At 33.0% G+C, this 18,790-nt stretch overlaps 1 protein-coding gene across 2 annotated transcripts in view; it reads right to left on the reverse strand.

The window, feature by feature from the left end:
* LOC145329580 (matrix metalloproteinase-9-like) overlaps positions 1–16,035 on the reverse strand; it is a 142,414-nt gene extending 126,379 nt beyond the window's left edge. Inside the window, exons 1-6 of one of the 2 annotated variants that reach the window (XM_080173858.1) lie at positions 15,003–15,152; positions 14,710–14,811; positions 13,930–14,036; positions 12,841–12,913; positions 12,383–12,441; positions 11,529–11,741 (exon numbers count right to left, since the gene is read on the reverse strand). In XM_080173858.1, coding sequence (XP_080029984.1) covers positions 11,536–11,741; positions 12,383–12,441; positions 12,841–12,913; positions 13,930–14,036; positions 14,710–14,811; positions 15,003–15,067 — 612 coding nt within the window. In that variant the 5' untranslated portion in view covers positions 15,068–15,152 and the 3' untranslated portion in view covers positions 11,529–11,535. Of the gene's footprint in view, positions 1–11,378; positions 11,742–12,382; positions 12,442–12,840; positions 12,914–13,929; positions 14,037–14,709; positions 14,812–15,002 lie in introns of those variants that run through there. The other variant, XM_080173857.1, reaches the window with a different exon arrangement.
* Positions 16,036–18,790: the final 2,755 nt, after the last annotated feature.

Raw genomic sequence — 18,790 nt, forward strand, 5'->3', positions numbered from 1 at the left:
CTAAACCTAAGTTTCAACTAAATGAGAACTTTATAGGTTCAGTGGTTAGCTAATTTTAATTAGAAAATTCTTATGTCTTTATATATTACCGGCTTCGCCACTAGCCTCTAATAAATAATATTTTATTAAGGGGGATTCAGACTATATAATATTCCTTGGATAGTAGAGCCCAATTAGTTCAGCGGTTACCCAAAACCTAAGCTTTATACGGGTATAAACCGTTGTACTTTGTAGTATAGATGTTCCAGGTTTTTGGAAATATTATAGGTACATGATTTTAAGTTAAGAATTTTTAGTTTCATTAAAAGAATTTACAAACTTCTATTTTAACAAATTAACACACTGCATTTTCAACGCTTTGTTTCTTAGCAAAAATATCAGGAAAGCAGGTATAGGCATTTATTTGTCTATGTTTATAGGTCAATTCAGGGAGGAAAGGGGCCATTGGACTGTTATTTAATAGTACCCAAAGTTTAATGGTAACGTTTTATTATTCGTTTAACAACTTCGGGGACTTGTATTGAATTATAATTGGTTTGTTTATTAAGTTGAGTGTACAGACTTTTCAACCTCTAATTACAATTTACACAGAAGAGGTAATTTTGTAAGGGATAAAGATCAATTTATCGGCCATTGTCTTATACCTGGATCAATTAAATATAAATTTGATTGGCCGAGGAAATCTCAATTTAAAACAACTTAATACGAAAAATATAAATCGAAGTATTTTCCCTCATTTCGTAAATGGACCAAAACCCGTATTTTTAACGTTAATTTTAGCTTAGGTTATTATACAGAGGTTAGAAGAGCCTCGCTAGGATAGTACCCTGTTGGACTTGGTAGAAGTGGAAGGACTGGAATTGGCAATAAATTTATTATGATTATTAACCTGCAATTGTCACATCCTTTATTCCCTGATAAAATAGAGGTTAAGGTAAACGTCTAAGCCGCAAGAAGTCCCAACGAACATGCAAATTTCTCTAAGATAAAAAGCTTAAACAAATACTCTATAACCATAAGTATGTTATAATATTAGCCTGTTCTTCATATTTTATACTAGAGTTGGCTCGATATAACCATCTCCCTATTGGCTAGTTTTCTATATGCATATAAATTTCTCAATAAATCTATTTTCCTCACCCGGCATTACTATTTAAACGGAAGTAAATATTTAATAATTTAAATGATCTTAAAAAGATCTTTTAAATTATATTTTTTTCTTTACATTACCATCACCAAAGGGTTTATTATATGATTACAATTTTAGTTCAATATTTGAACACACAAAGTGTCGCCACAATCGAATTCTTTTAAAACAGAGTTTTCTTAAATTTATTATATCATAAATTTAAATTTTCTTTTTTATGATTAGAAATTAAATACTTCATTATAATGTAAATAGCAACATGAAATGAAAAAAATGAATTGGAGCACTATGAGTTTTAAACATTTATTTCTTGGAAAACTTGAGCTCGTTTATAGACATTTATGTCCTATATAGATCTGACATGGATCTTGAAGCAATTAAGCAGGCCGTTTTGTACAGGTTAAAAATTGAAAGATTCCATTAAATAAAAGTTATCGCAAATATACTTAGTAAATAACCTATTTTTTTTTCTTTTAAGACGTTGATTTAATAACAGCAAAGTTAGTAGTAAAATAAGGACATAAGCCCCAAAATTTGGTAGATTAAATGCAACCTTATTGTTAATTCTAATGAAATAATTTTCTGTTATATGACAGTATATTAGCAATATTGCTAGGACTAATATTCTACTGTCATACTTTTTCTATTAAAAATCAAGGAAATCTTCTAAATTTAAATTTTGACAGATGCAACACAAAGTGTTCTTACAAAAATTCTCAAAGCTTTACAATATATATTTGTTAGCTAACCAACTTTTGGGACTTTTATGATTGGTTAGTATTAAGTTGAGGGTCAACACGTTTCAACCACTAATTGTAACCACTTTGTTTATTATCATTACATCAATTTTTAGACCATTGTCTTATCCCTTTAAATCCCTGCATTTTAACGCGTCAGTTATTTGTTTAGTATTACAGATGAAATAATATCGGTCAAAACAATCGAAAGCATTTAAATGATTCTTACTGCTGCTTTGTCAGACGAATTAGTATGACAGAAAGAGAAAGGTTAAGCCCATATACAAATGAAACAATTTATTATACAATACTAGGGCTTTTAGACAAAGGTTATCCTATGAAATAGTTTGTATAAATTGAGCAACACGGGACTGAACGTTGGCTACATTATTTTACTTTTTTGTGTAATTATGGTTTAAATGCCTATTTAAAAGAAGCTTGTAAATAAGAACACAATTTGGGCACTTATTATAATAGTTTCATTAATAGACAATAATATGTAGATATATTCAGACATAATTTAGAGTCTTGCATTTTTTTACCTCGACTTTAAGGTTTTGAATATATGAATCATCATAAATAATGAACGATATAAAATCAATTTCCTTGATATAATAATAACACAAATCTGTGACAGGAGTAAGTAAACTAAGCAACCTTCTAACTATCAAACAAATTCATACGTTTCTAAACCATACGAAGGCCAGTTAGGAATTCTAAAATATAATTAGTGGTGAAGATTCTCTATAACTGTTCTTTTTCACTCTGTCGGAAGACAAAATCTTTCAGAAAAATGCGCATGTTTTTAAAAACTATTTTCCTATTCAGGACAGAGCTGGATCTTTAAATTGTTTTAGTGGTGCGCTAGATCGGGGCGACTAGTTCGCCTCGGTTTGGCGCGGCAATGACACTCGTTGAGTGCCATTGCCGCACCAGTACCGCGCCACTGGGCGCACTGGTTCGCCCGTTCCATTTTGATTTAAAGATTGAAATCTAATAATATTTAGGTGCGCCGAACTGGATCGCCCTGATTTAGCGCACCACTAAATGATTTAAAGATCCAGCCCAGGAGTGTAATAATTTAAACTTAAGTCTTTTCTAGTATCGCTTTGAAACCGATTAATATCCGGTGGATTAGAACCGGTTCCCAGCCAAACTGAAAAATTGTGTATAGGATCGTATTATATCCAGTTTTCTACGAATATATACATATACAATCATATGATAAAAACCAGTTTTTTAGTCCCTGCATCGCGGGTTTTAATCTTATTAAAAAAACTGGATATAATTAATAGTACGATCCTAATATTTTTTTATTTTTGCCTACAAGCACAAATTAAACCCGGGAATGTTGAAGCACCTAACTGTTAATATACAAATTGAGAAGTTTGAGCTGATTTATCTCTGATGACAAAGGATTTACAATTTTAGTTTATAATAATGAAATATTTAAATATTTGTTTCCAGAGAGATAGGGGACAATGGGCTGTTATTACACTAGTCCTCATTATAATAATATTTTCTTATCCGTTGCCTTAAAAACTTTGGGGACTTTAGTGAATTTTGATTGGTTGATTGTTGAGTGTTCAAATGTTTTAACCACTAATTTTGATCTACAGAAGGAGTTATTTTGTGTATCATCATTGTGGATGTACATCAATTTATCGGCCATTGTCTTATCCCTTTAGATCCCTGGTTTGTTTCTCTCTTTGTTTACAACTATCACAACAGTTCAACTTTTCATTTTATGTACTGGTACCCAGGGATCTAAAGGGATAAGACAATGACCGATAAATTGATGTACATCTCCAATGATGATACACAAAATTACTCCTTCTGTAGGCTACAATTAGTGGTTAAAACGTTTGGACAGTTAACTTAATGAACCAACCAATTAAATATCAGTAAAAGTCCCCAAAGTTTTTAAACCAACAAACAAGAAAACGTTATAATAAAGCTTTGGGGACTAGTGTAATAAACAGCCCAATGTCCTTATCCTCCTTAGAGGAAATGACGCCCCAAAAAGATATGCAAAACCTGATTAGAAAGAAAAATACGACTTTCCTGAAAAGAAAAACCAAAACAGTCATCAAGATCTTATAATACAAACTTACACTAAACAGATATTTAATCCTAACTGACATTTTGTATAGTAGTGTTAATAGTAACTTCTATAGACTAATCAGCAACGCTTCTAGAGGCATCAAGATGTATTAAGGCAACGAAGACGACACTAATCTTCCAATATTCTTTTTTAATTAAAAAATATATTAAATATAAAAGGGACTGATTTCTTGTGCATTCACTCCACCAATTAGCTATACTGGACCTACGAGAAGCTTCACTGTAAAAGGAGAATCATATCGGATTAACGATAATCAATCCTTCACTACATACATACACATATAGACATCCTGTTACATCTATATTAGACACCATTCTATGAATGACACAATTGTTCATTTCTTTTGTGGTAAAGAAATAGTTTAACACGAAATAAAACTTTTTTGGTGCATATTTTATCCTTTCCTGTAGCTAAAATAATTTCCATATTTTATAACACATATTAAGGTACACCGACAAACGTCCTAATACGACAAACGTCCTAATGCGACAAACGTCCTAAACGACAAACCTCCTAAGCGACAAACGTCCTACCGCGACAAACGTCCTACTGCGACATCTCTTTAGTAAAACGTCCTAAAAATTTTCAAAAATTATGAAATAAAAAAATCTTCCAAATTTAAGGACAAAATCCTCTAATTGTAAGAATACTTATCAATATAAAATTCAAAATGGCGATAAAACACAGGAAAATAATCTTTAAATGAAATTTATTTTTTGAATAACTTTAACCATAGGCTAAATTTTAAAAATCTGTCCGACAGTTTTCCCAAAGTCTGTGTTGGCTATCAAATGGTATGGTTTCGAACCCGATACATCCTTGCATTACAAAATTCGACCTTTAAATTTTTAGGACGTTTTACTTAAGAGATGTCGCAGTAGGACGTTTGTCGCTTAGGACGTTTGTCGCGTAGGACGTTTGTCGTAGTAGGACGTTTGTCGCGGTAGGACGTTTGTCGGTGTACCCATATTAATAATCTAAAAAATGAAAATCCTTAATATCTTTTCCGGTAAAAGATATTTATAATCTCAAAACTTTGATTTTCTACGGAAAATAAGATTTTCAAGTTCGCTGGAATGCATTTAGAAGGCCTAAACCAAGGCTTAGTGTCAACCTTTGCCAAGCTCAGGCCTTAAAAATTAAAGAAATTTTAAGGTCTAACCTTTCAAATTAGGCCTAATAATATTAAATCTTAATCAAACCCTAAAAATCAGATTAAAAAGACAAAATTTTGAATTTGTATATATCCTTTGCTGAGTTCAGGTTTAAAAATAATCGAGGCAACACAATTAGATTTGGGCTTTTATATTCAGACCCTAAAGGTTAAACCTTAAAAATTTTCATCCCATTCCAACACAGGAAAAAGTTTAAACCATAAAATTAGACTTATTCTCAAAATTCTCAAATAAAATAAAACTTAAAGCTGGTGTAATTTAATATTGAAATTGCGAAGATTGTCAACTAATTTTTGTTGATAAAGCTGGAGGCTTAAAATTTGGTGTATTGTGGTAGTCTTTTAGCAGTTAGAGCGGTGTATTTCCTGCAGACTTCCTTACACTTTCAACCAAGCCTTAGTACCATCCTATTTCAAAATAGAGCCTTACGAAAAATAAATAGGCTACATATTAAGATTGTAGCCAAAAAATTGTATGCCTAAACCTTAAAATTCATTTATTAAAATTTTGCAAAACTAAAAAATCAAACTTTAAAACTTTTATTACTTATTTTAGTTTTGATTAAACTGTTTAGAAAAAGTTTTAATACTATAGACATTTAACAAACTATAAGCAGCTCTTATAGTGCCTATAAAAAAATAATGCCATACAATACAAATGACCAATGAGAGGCCAATACACAGACTAAATTGCCAATGGCAGGCCAGTATACATTTTAATTGACCAATGGTAGGCAAGTGTGACGTCATTTTTTATAGACACTATCTCTTAAGGTTTGGGCTTTAGGTTTTTGGAAATTTGGAATGAAGAAAGTTTTGTTGATGAGTTTCCTGAATTTTATTCAACAACCTTTTTATGTGAAATAATATGCTACAAAATTTTAAAACGTTAGCTTTTTATATTTCTTATATTTATTGTCTATAGCGTAGTAGCTAACTAACCGCTAAAACGATATTGTTCTATTTTTTGTATTTTTTCTTTTTGAAAATGGGGGAGGGGGAACTTTCCCCCTCATTAAGTGCCCCTAGAGGCTTTACGGGGGGCGTGTTAGCAAGTTAATTTTTATGCTAACAAACGGCTTCAACCCTAGCATCTCGAAATGGAAGAAGAAAGCATTTCTAAATATATAGAAAATTTTTAAAATCACCCCGGGAACCTGCTAAAGTCACACTAAAAAGAGTACTCAATCGGATCAATGCAGTGGGTAGTGAGATATTAAAATTTTTTTATATTAAACGTAAGTATAAAAAAGCATAAAATAACTAAGAGATATATACTTTCTATATAAAAATCAAAATAGAGATTTAATTTTTAAACACATGCTTTGCAAAAGTCAAGGTACGTTTATTTGTCCTTAAAATTTAAACTTTATTCAAAAATATTTTGAACAAGAACTTTATTGGTGGTATTTTAGTAAAAAAAATGCCTGTATTAATTTAGTTCATAAAAAAAGATCCTCTTACTAATATGACTAATATAAAGCTTCTATAATAAGCAAACATTATACCTAATTTATAGGAGGATAGTTAACAAAATTGAGATAATAAACATTTTCCCTAAAATTAATATTGATGAAGTTTTAAAATGTCTAGTCTTAACAAAGTTATACGATGTAAAGTGAAGGGGTCTTTCTTGGAGTAAACATTACAAGAATAGATAAAATGTCTAGTCTTAACAAAGTTATACAATGTAAAGTCTAGGGGTATTCCTTGGAGTAAACATTACAAGAGTAGTTATAATGTTTAATCTCAACAAAGTTATACAATGTAAAGTCCAGGGGTCTTCCATGGAGTAAACAATACAAGAGTAGTTATAATATCTATTCTTAACAAAGTTATACAATTCATAGTCTAGGGGTGTTCCTTGGAGTAAACATTACAAGAGAAGTTAAAATATTTATTCATAACAAAGTTATACAATGCAATGTAAAGTCTAGGGGTCTTCCTTAAGAATATGTAAAATGGCTAGTCTCAACAAAGTTATACAATGCAAAGTCTAGGGGTCATCCTTTGAATAAACATTACAAGAGTAGTTAAAATGTCTAGTCTTAACAAAGTTATACAATGTAAAGTCTAGTGGTCTTCCTTGGAGTAAACATTACAAGAGTAGTTAAAATGTCTAGTCTTAACAAAGCTATACAATACCTAGGGGTATTCCTTGGAGTAAAAAATACAAGCGTAGTTAAAATGTCTAGTCTTAGCAAAGTTATACAATATAAAGTCTAGTGGTATATCTTGGAGTATAAATTACAAGAGTAGTTAAGATGTCTAATCTTAACAAAGTGTAAAGTCTAGTGGTCTTCCTTGGAGTAAACATTACAAGAGTAGTTAAAATGTCAAGTCTTAACAAAGATATACAATGCAAAGTCTAGGGGTATTCCTTGGAGTAAACATTACAAGAGTAAGTAAATGGTATTAACAAAGTTATACAATGTAAAGTCTAGGGGTCTTACTTGGAGTAAACATTACAAGAGTAGTCTTATCAAAGTTATACAATGTAAAGTTTAGTGATATTTGTAATGGAATTTCAGTGATATATTAATAATCAAATTCGACGCGACATAATCAATTAGAATTGTTTCTCTTTTCGACATAAACAAATAATTTAAAGTGTCGACTGTTTGACATTTGCAAAATAGGTCATAGGTGACAAATTATGCCATTTTTCTGACTACAGTAATATGTTGATATAAGAACAGCACAAAAGTATAACATTTTGGCTAGACTGCCTTATTCCATGTTTGGGACCAGACACTTGAGTTTAAAGTTTTGTGAAATTGATAATTTGATAAAATTTTACATTACAAGTATTTATATAAAACAAACTTAAAATGTTAATAGCAAGGTTTTCAACAAAACGTATAAGAAAGTCGGTCAGTAAAAGTATACTTATTACCTTGTAGGACTTTAAGCTTTATTTATTTTTAGGGGCGTAAAATGAAGTTTGAAGGGGGTTTAACACCCAGGGATATAAAAGGATAAGTCGATGTCCGATAAAATGATTTACATCCCCAATTATAATACACATTTCACTCTTTCTGTAGATTAAATTTAGTTGTTGAAACGTTTAAACACTCAACTTAATGAACCATCCAATCAAAACTCATTGAAGTCCCCAAAGTAGTTAAGCCAACGAATAAGAATACGTTATTCAAAAATTTGACTAGTGTATTAATCTATGTCTATGTCTGTAATACTTATAGAATAAGCATACTTATTTTGTTATAAAAAATCACAAATTTAAAATTAAAAAAATTTGCTAAAGTAGTATGTTTGTTTGAACCCGCGACCGTGGCTCAAAACGTAGCGCATCCGCTCGTCGTCGGGAAGGTGTTAGGTTCAAATCGGTCCGACACCGCGTCATAACTAAAGACGTTAAAAATGGTTCCCACTACTACTATGTCAGATGCGCGACGTAAATAGTTAGAGTGGGGGGATCGCCTTGGCCCAAAACAGGCGCAACTCGTTACCATGCACAGTTAGGACTTCTCACACAAAGGTCGTGCATCACAGAGAGTTGGTTTTCTGTAATGTACACGGGTATGAGGTGAAGGACCAAGAGTCTGGCCTTGAGTGGACAAGTTGACTGTTCAGTCCAGGTGCAACTCACCCATACGACATTAGCAACAAAGTAGTATGTTGTCTGTATTGTGTACAATGTATAAACACTGAGTATAAGTATTTACATATTGTTGTGTTGTAATAAAGATATCATACCTACAGACTGGATATTATAGAGTAGATACGTTATAATTAAGTGAAGTAAACAAATTTTGGGATCCCGTGTGCACCTTAAGATTTTAATGCTTTATTAAACTACTAGCGGCTTCGCCCTTAGCATCCAGGGACTCTGTCTTTTAAGGTTTAAAAGCATAAAATAGCGTAAACCATCCCAGGACCCATGTGAAGCCCTTAGGATGTAGGGGCTCTGTATATTTTTTAAAATTAGCCTAAAACCACTCCGGGACATTTGTAAAGATTACTTACAATGGAGAACTCAATCAGATCAGTGGTTATACTTAGTTATATCTTTCTACTTTATATAATAGGAACCCCCCCTTCTCCATTCCATAAAATATACCTCAATAGGCAGGCACTCCAAACATTTTTTGTGGTTTATAAAACATGTTAAAAAAATATGACTTTCTCGCAACTAATATAGGCTTAAAAGCATTTTGATTCGACACAAAAATATGAAAAAATGAGATATAATGATAATTTGACCGCCCATATTCCAATGGAAGAGCGTGACTGCACTTGCAATTTTTTCTTGTACATCATTATTATATTATTATTAATGTTCTTTAAAATTAAGAAATAAACTCTTCATAGTGTATAAAAATGACGTCATATAAGAATAGTCCATTATTCCAATATGACGTAATTCGGGATTTTTCGGCCAAAATGTTTGTCCATAAAAAGGTATAAATTTAAAAAGTTTTGGCCGAAAAATCCCAAATCACGTTATATTAGTATAATCGGCTATTCTAATATGATGACGTCATTTTTTTTATATGCACAATAAGGAGCTTTATTGAGAAATTCTAAGAGTTTTTTCCATTCTAAACACTCAATGAATTAGATCAATCAAGAAGTAACAGACAATCAACTTGTTTGATTGCACAACCCTTTCTCTGTAAACACCTATAAAAAGCCAAGATATTCCTCCATCACTCAAAACATGTTACGAGCCGTCCTTTACAGCAGTGATTGACCCAAATCATATAATATTTCATTAGTTAGGGTTTCCTAATCTTTAAATAGATATAAAAACCTGAGAAATTTTTATAGCATTTTACCCAATATCATAAATATAGTGTTACACATTGAAAACATCAGTAGGACAAGTATTTTTTGACCTATAGATAATTACACCTTGAAGTAGGGGGCAAGCAAGGGCGTTCAACCTCTTGACAAAAGTTGTGAGTGTATGCAAACTATTTTCCTTGTTAAACCCTTCCAAACTTTTACCAACTCGTCGATTTTATTTTATTAAGTAGACTATATGTCAATAACTAACAGTGTTTAAAGTTTTATATATATGTTATCGACAAGCTATTTCCCTGGGCCTATAATAAGCTTCACTGTAAAAAAAAAGAACCATATAAATTCAGCTGTTAGCGAAATCCTTTGTTACAGACAGAAACACAGGCATCCTGTTACTTTGTATAAGGACAATGTCAAAGTAAATATCGGACAAAATAACTACATAAAAACAAGGATGACAACATCCATAAAAGCGAAGCACTGAAACGGTAGGACAAACGGACATTAACACTTGTATAGTGTCAGAACTGAATAATCAGAATATAAATGTATAAGAATCGGAGCAAAATTGTAAGTAAATTTGTTGGTAAACTACTTGATACAGGATAATGTTTATGGACATACTGACATTTTTAGGACTTGATTATAGAGTTGCTTTGCTTATAACGTTATACTTTGTTGTCCCAGGAATCAACTTATCAAAAATCAGATCAATCGGATGATTAGATCACATAAAAATTTGTTGTTAAAAAAGTAAAACAAATAAACATATTTAAAATGGACGTACGGACAAACTGGTAATGATTATAGAGTTGCTATGCTTTCTAAATCGTACCCAACTACTACAGGAATCATCATGCAAGTTTGAAATCGATAGGACAATTATAAGATGCCTAAATTAACGAATAAAGCTATCTATCTCGGACGGACGGACGGACCGACCCTAATCATATATAAGCTTCGCTTTTAAAAAGTATATCCACAATATCTAAGTCCAGAACTTTTTTTAACCTATAATATAAAGTGGAAACTTTTTATTATATAAAGCTTAAGATCTCAGAAATTGCTGTACTCTCCAGGGAAGCTTTAAAATGTTTTTGGTGGCTTAACATATCTATAGTATAGATGTATATACAGATAAATATCTCCCCTCCCCCCTATTTCCCAATGACCTTTTTCGTCGGCTGGCAAATTGTTTTCTGCTACATGGCTGTGTTAATAATAACGACAACAATGCAGCAATGGTTTATTTTCAAAGACCCAATTGAGAGTCGGCAGTGTTCCCTCTCTAGTGTTTTCCTCTAATGGTGGCCTAACCCTTTTTTCCGATCAGATGCAACTTGTTGAATGTAGTAGACATGAACCACTGCAATTGTTTGGTAACACAAAAGAAGCTGAACAAGAACGATAATGTCCAATAGAAGAATATACACAAATTATAATTTATTTAATCACAGAAATATAAAACTTATAACATCATGATGACATAAAGAAAATATTCAATTAAAAAGCTTTCATCATAAATATAATCTTAAAATAATACGAGAAATATTATTTTATCATCGCTTAATTTTAAAATTTTTTTTTAAGCAGGCGAATTACCGCTAGCAGCACCAAAACTAATACTATCCCCAGCACCAACAGATGCGGACTGCGCAAAATTTTTGCGGGCGTCTATACCGCAACCGCAGCCGCAAACAGGGTTGTCGCAGAAACCACAGAATCCATAATTTCCCTGGCCGTTAACATGGTTGCCGTATCTGTCTGTCTTAGTTGAGCACCAGTATTTACCTGGAAAAAAAACATAAGGATGATTATGTTAAAAAATATCAAAGCCAAGTTGAAAACAAGGATGACAGCATGCATAAAAGCGAAGCCCATTAAATTGGCACAAAACACAAACAATTAGAAATAAAAATAATGCACTTAAAGTCCTTATAGATATATTTCAAGATCCGTTTATTACAGGATGCTTTAAATTGACATACATACTTACATTTTAATACTTGAGTTTAGAGATTTTTCGCATATCATATTGTGGCTAATCGCCATAAGAATCAATAAACTAAAAATCAAGCTAATAGAATAGTTTCATATCACCGGCCTGTACCATGAATTTTTAGTATGGCTGGAAACCAGTTCTAATTAAGATTAAGTGGATATTAACAGGATTCGATACCATACTAGAATAGTTATTTATTGCATCGTATTATAAACATCTTTCCACCCGTGCCATCGGCATCTCGGGGCCGACAAAACTGAGTTTATAATTAAAATTCATCCTTTTATATTTGTAGAATTCTGGTTATAATAAGATATGATACATGATATTTCAGTATGGCTTGGAGCCGGTTCTGATACAGCGGATATTATCCAGATTTGAGGTTATACTAGAAACTAGTTTATGGACTGGTAAAAACTAAGAAACTAACCATAGTTATCCCCTGACCAATTCCATCTAGCACAGGAGTTGTAGGTCTGCCCATTAAATCTAAAACAAAAATAATCCTAATATTAATATGAATAAGGAGATAACTTTCTGTCTGTCTGTCTAACCAATAGAATCTTCCAAAACTATTTTTAAATATTCAAAAATTTATTAATACCTTTTGTTATCAACCTTAAGGGATAGGACATTAAATGATAAATTAATACACTTACTCAATTGTGATTATCAAAATTTCGAAACAAAAAATCAAAATACAATTTAAGGTTTTAGACAGCAAATAAGATATTGTGTTTATAAAACTTTGGGTACCAGAATAACTTACAGTCCAATGTCTTTTTGAAATCCAAAGAAAGACTTGTATAAAAAAAAATTTGGCGGTGCAACGACCTAATAGCCTTATATGTAATTTAAATTTTTAACATCCTCCTATTGTTACATTACCTGAAAGGGAATTTGCAGGAGTTTCCAGAATCTGGACCTGACTCTGTTTTGCACACTTCTGGCACCAAGCATACTGAAATTGAAAATATTCATTTCAGTATGAAATTTAGAAAGTGAAAGTTAATTTCATTTACCTTTTTTTTCATTTTAAGCTAATTTCAAAACATTTAAACATAATCTTGTAGGGTTTAGTAAAAGGAGTTTGTGGTCGTTTTGTAATGTAGTAGAGGCTCACTCCAGTATCTATCTATCTAACTATACCTGAAGTATCACAGTCCTCCCACTTGCCAGGTACAGCTGTTCCATCCCTACTGGTCTCATAAGCACACCAGTATCTATCTATCCAACTATACCTGAAGTATCACAGTCCTCCCACTTGCCAGGTACAGCTGTTCCATCCCTACTGGTCTCATAAGCACACCAGTATCTATCTATCCAACTATCCCTGAAGTATCACAGTCCTCCAACTTGCCAGGTACAGCTGTTCCATCCCTACTGGTCTCATAAGCACACCAGTATCTATCTATCCAACTATACCTGAAGTATCACAGTCCTCCCACTTGCAAGGTACAGCTGTTCCATCCCTACTGGTCTCATAAGCACACCAGTATCTATCTATCCAACTATACCTGAAGTATCACAGTCCTCCCACTTGCCAGGTATAGCTGTTCCATCCCTACTGGTCTCATAAGCACAGCAGTATCTATCTATCCAACTATACCTGAAGTATCACAGTCCTCCCACTTGCCAGGTATATATGTTCCATCCCTACTGGTCTCATAAGCACACCAGTATCTATCTATCCAACTATACCTGAAGTATCACAGTCCTCCCACTTGCCAGGTATAGATGTTCCATCCCTACTGGTCTCATAAGCACACCAGTATCTATCTATCCAACTATACCTGAAGTATCACAGTCCTCCCACTTGCCAGGTATAGATGTTCCATCCCTACTGGTCTCATAAGCACACCAGTATCTATCTATCCAACTATACCTGAAGTATCACAGTCCTCCCACTTGCCAGGTATAGCTGTTCCATCCCTACTGGTCTCATAAGCACACCAGTATCTATCTATCCAACTATACCTGAAGTATCACAGTCCTCCCACTTGCCAGGTATAGCTGTTCCATCCCTACTGGTCTCATATGCACACCAGGCCTTTCCGTTCACAGTTCCATCGTTGGTGCATGAACTATAATTTAAAGAAAATACATATATTAAAATACTTACTTATTAGAGCAAATTTTCATTTATATTTTCTAACAGTAGACAGACAGACAAACTTATATTAAAGGCTTCATGGTACTGCTTATATTTGTACGTGTTAAACAATATTGGATATTTTTATGAAAAACCTTACGCAATTCAATAATAGTCTTTTTTCAAAAGTTTATTGAATACTTATTGATTAAATAAGATAATATCCAACACGTACGCATCTACTTTGAATTTTTGTGAATATTATCATTAGTAATGCGAATTTGATTTTGTGTAATTTTATCTATTTGGCTTTTCCTGATTTTAAGCAGATCTCACTGATGGATCTTATTATTCTTGTTTTTGTTAGCTTAAAATTTAATAAATAATTACCATAAAATAGTTTTTTTTTCGTATTATGGACAGCTTTCCAACTAAGATACTAAGATGAAAAATCATAAGATTAAAGCCAGTTTTGTAAACCCCGAGGGACCGAAGGCCTGGGCTAGCAAATATTGTAATAATCTTATGATTTTTATTTTAATTTTTGTGGAAAATTGTCTGTAATACGATGCTAAATATGATAATTCAGTATGGATGAGAACCGTTTCCTATCCCGCGGATGTTTATCGGTTTCGAAACCTTACCGGAAAGTTTATTCTACTTACTTGTAAGTTTTTCCTTTGTATGTGAAAGGAAAGACACATCTTTGTCCCTTAATAGTCTCACACTCTGGTCTGGGGGCTGCTGCGGCTATTTCATAATTTGGCCTGAAATACAGGTACAGCTTTATATCAGAAAGTATTTTTAATTTAAGAAAAAAATTATTAAAAAGGAAGTACCATAATCCATCAAAAAATATATTGTCAGCAAAAAAAATATTTTTAAGATATATTGAATAGAACTGGCCAGAGTAGATTCGCTATTTCCTTAAAATTTATAGTTATTAGTTAGCTGTTACCTTTGAGAATGAACACAAACAGCACTGACCAATAATGCGCAGACGATGCCGCTGTAGTCAACCATTTTATCTTGGTTAATGAAAAGATTTTTTCTTGTCTGTTGAATGGTTTATTCAAAACTGAAATCTTGTGTGGAAATCTTGATTTTTATATGCGCTTGACGGACAAAGGTGTTTATACAATACAGATAATTTTACACACATACAAGGAGGTCCTAGCCCTTTCATTTTTTTTTGGGGGGGGGGTGGAGGGAGGGTGATGTAGTTGAAGGTTTTTTAGACGATTTTACAGGCACTTTTTTCTTTCTCTATACACGATGTTTTTCTTTAAATATCTTATACCTTATTCCTGTAAAAGATCCAGCTTACACCAACAACGAAAATAATTCGGAAAGAAATCACTAAATTATACGTAATTTTCAGCTGTCGTTGAGGGTCAACACATAGTAGAATTAACGTCCTTTACATTTGCCCCTCAAATATTATTTTAGATTTGTTTCGCTTGTTGGTTATACCTTATTCCTGTATGAGATCTGGTTGTGCTTTTCAAGGAAACATTCACTTGCATTTGGTAGAACAATATCGAGGTTAAGATTTAATATTAAACTCTCAAAAAAGGTCTAAAATGCTGCCATTCTAACAATTCATTTTATAGCAAAGTTATGTTTTTAATTTTTTTTTGCTATTATAGAAATTTTATATGATTGTAGAAACATACTTGGAATTGCCTTTTGAAATAAAATCAACGGCGCGTCTGTGTGTGTGTGCGTATATTTTGAATAGATGGTAATTCCTGAATTTCTAAATTTCCTTAAACGGCGTATTTTGAGGGGGTTTGTGGAACGGGGGAGGGGTTTAAATAAAAATAAGTTACATCAACAATTAGTTGCTTTGCCCCTAGCCCTTGTAGATGAGCTCCTTCAATAATTCTAAACTTTTATTTAAAAAAAATAGCCTTAAACCTTGTTCTGCCGAGTAGCAAGTAGGGATGTTCTCTGAAAGAAGACACAGATCAGCCCAGCAGTTCAGCGATGAATGAAGCTTCTTTCGTACAGACAGACATATAGGCCTCTAGGGGCACTTGAGTAGAGAGGAGTTGAATTTAATAACCCAAGAAAAGGTAATTTTTTTGGGGGGGTGGGCGGAACTTCTCTTGGGAGAGTGGTGTTATAAATAGTTATAAACCTTCACATGACCTTCGAGAAGCTACCATGTAAAGGAGAACCATATCGGTACAGTGGTTAGCGAGATCCTTCGGTACAAATAAACAAACAGACAGACGTCCTGTTATGTCGATATGAATAATTTCATAAATTAAATTATGACCACTTTTTTTCATGCCATGTGTACAAATAAAATTTCTAAGTATGCCCCAACTTTTTCTTCTTGGTTTATTGCCAGTGAAAGATAAAGATTTTGAATAATAAAAATTTGATCATTATGTCCATTATTTCCTATTTAGTAGCACAGCTACTCTACAATAAGGGTTAGTCCTTCAGTATGTCACAAGGTAAACGTCCAATACTGTGCTACTTATGGATATAATTGCTCTTGTTAAGAAAATTGATAATACACCACAATAGAGATAATCTAGATACACATTCTCAAAATCAGCCAATAGGATAATATGTAAAAAAAATATTGGTTGAAATTGTGTACAGATTTTGGTATGAAAGGACATAATATAAATAATCGCATTTCTTAAATAAAGAATTTCTTGAGTAAATTATATTGCGTACAGATTTATTTCCTAGTATAGGTGTGAAGCACATGACATATAGTAAGTTAGCTATGAATCGTTGAATTCCCTGAGATAAAGTTAGCTTTCTAGAAATTATATCATTGACAAATTTCGTCGCTTTTATTATCTAAATGGATCATATATTGCAAAGTATAAACAATTAAATGTCTGCTAAGTTTTTTTTTAAGTTTGACGAATTTTGGGGTCAGATGGACCTAATGGATATATTATGGTTATTAGACTGGCCCAAAAAAACATGAATTTTTAAATCTTTACCATATCAATTTGCGCATACCTTGAAGTTGTTACCGGCTCAAATGTAGACCTTTTAACAATACATAACCTATTTTTACATTACACTGAAAAGCGATTTAGACCTTCATTTGGGCCACACTAATGGTTATTTACACCCCTTAGTATGATAAACAAAATAACCCTTTTTGTATATTAAAATAAAAAATCCAACTACTTTAGTATATAGGATATTTGTCTTTGTCTTTGTTCAGTGTTTTATTACCTAAATCGGATGATTCAAAGAAAATACCATAAAATTGGTTTATTATATGTCAATATTTCTTATTAAAACCAACTAATTTTTTAGGGAGTTAAACTACTCTATGCAGAGTTTAACAGCCCAAGCCACCATTAGCCACATGGCTTACTGAAGCTTCACCATAAGCCGCGCGACTTCGTAAGCAACCATATAAGCCTCACTTCAGCCGCGTGGCTTACTCACTCAGCCACCAAATTTTCATTCAGCTGTCCAAGCCACCAAGTAAGGCTCACTATCAGCCGTGCGGCTTTCTCAGCCACAAAAATTTTCATTCAGCCGTCCAAAGTCTAAGCCAACGTAAGGCACCCCCCCCCCTCATTTAACAAAACAGCTTTTAGCAGTCAATTCAAATGTAACACTCATTTGAACAGCTTAACCAAAAGTGAAGTAGCAGCCGTAACAAACCAATCGGGTTCAAGAAAGCTAGCCGGCTAGAAGGTAAATTCAGCCACCCTCATCCTAAGCCCTATGAATTTCATCACTATAATTAATTTGATTATGAAATAAAAATTTCCTAACAAAAAAAAACAAGTATTCTTTAGAGAGATAATTATTTAGTCTATCAATGAGATTTTTTAATTTAGTTGCGTAGCACATATAAATATTTAATTCCGTGAACCTTGTAAAATAATAGATGTGAAAACTTTTCCCAAAATTAAAACCCCATCCTTACAGGGAAAGTTTTATTTATATTGTAAGCTGCAAGGGATTCCTGTAACAACTAGAAATAAGTTTCTAATAGATACAATAAATTGTGTTTTCCTATTAATAACCTCATAACTGGTGCCCATGACACTTTAAGGTTGTTCCATACTGTAGTGGTTAACGCACTACGCTGTGGTTGGGAGAAACCGAGTTCAAGTCCCCACATAGACTTTGCACTTGGTTGACAAATGCTGTCGCAAATTGTCAGATTATGATCACGCAACCTTCCCTAAGATGCCCTAGGGTTGTAAGGGGGGAAATTTGTAGGAAGTTAGGATTCTACAAATCAAGCAGCTCTAACCATGCTTTCCCTCATCCATGCTCCTCGTATGAGAGTGCCATTAATTAGGGTGGCTTAATATGGAACACCTGCCAAAACTCTAGGCCAGGGTGATGTAATAATTGAGTAGCTTCCACGAGAATTGCGGTTCAGATTGTAATGTAACATAGAATACAATCAGCTGTGCGCGAAGCTTACCAATCTAAGATTGGCCAAAGGATTCTCACTTCCAGTCTCCGTGTGCATCTGAGTCCTAACTTTAGAGAATCATGGCTACAACAACAACATGACACTTTAAAGTCAGATTCGACAACCAAGGATAACTATGCAGGTGAGCGATATCTATCCTTTCTGTCAATCCAAACACCAGAGGTATTAGGTCAAGTAACACAAAACATTCAACCAATGTTTTGATTGCACGATCTTTGTCTGGATGTCCTAACTGTGCATGGTAATGAGTTGCGCCTGTTTTAGTCTGAAGCATTTCCCCCCTACTCTGTCTATTAATA

The sequence above is a fragment of the Acartia tonsa genome, chromosome 10 (genome assembly GCF_053477335.1).
Source record: "Acartia tonsa isolate MP-2025a chromosome 10, ASM5347733v1, whole genome shotgun sequence".
Classification (NCBI taxonomy): Eukaryota; Metazoa; Arthropoda; class Copepoda; order Calanoida; family Acartiidae; genus Acartia; species Acartia tonsa.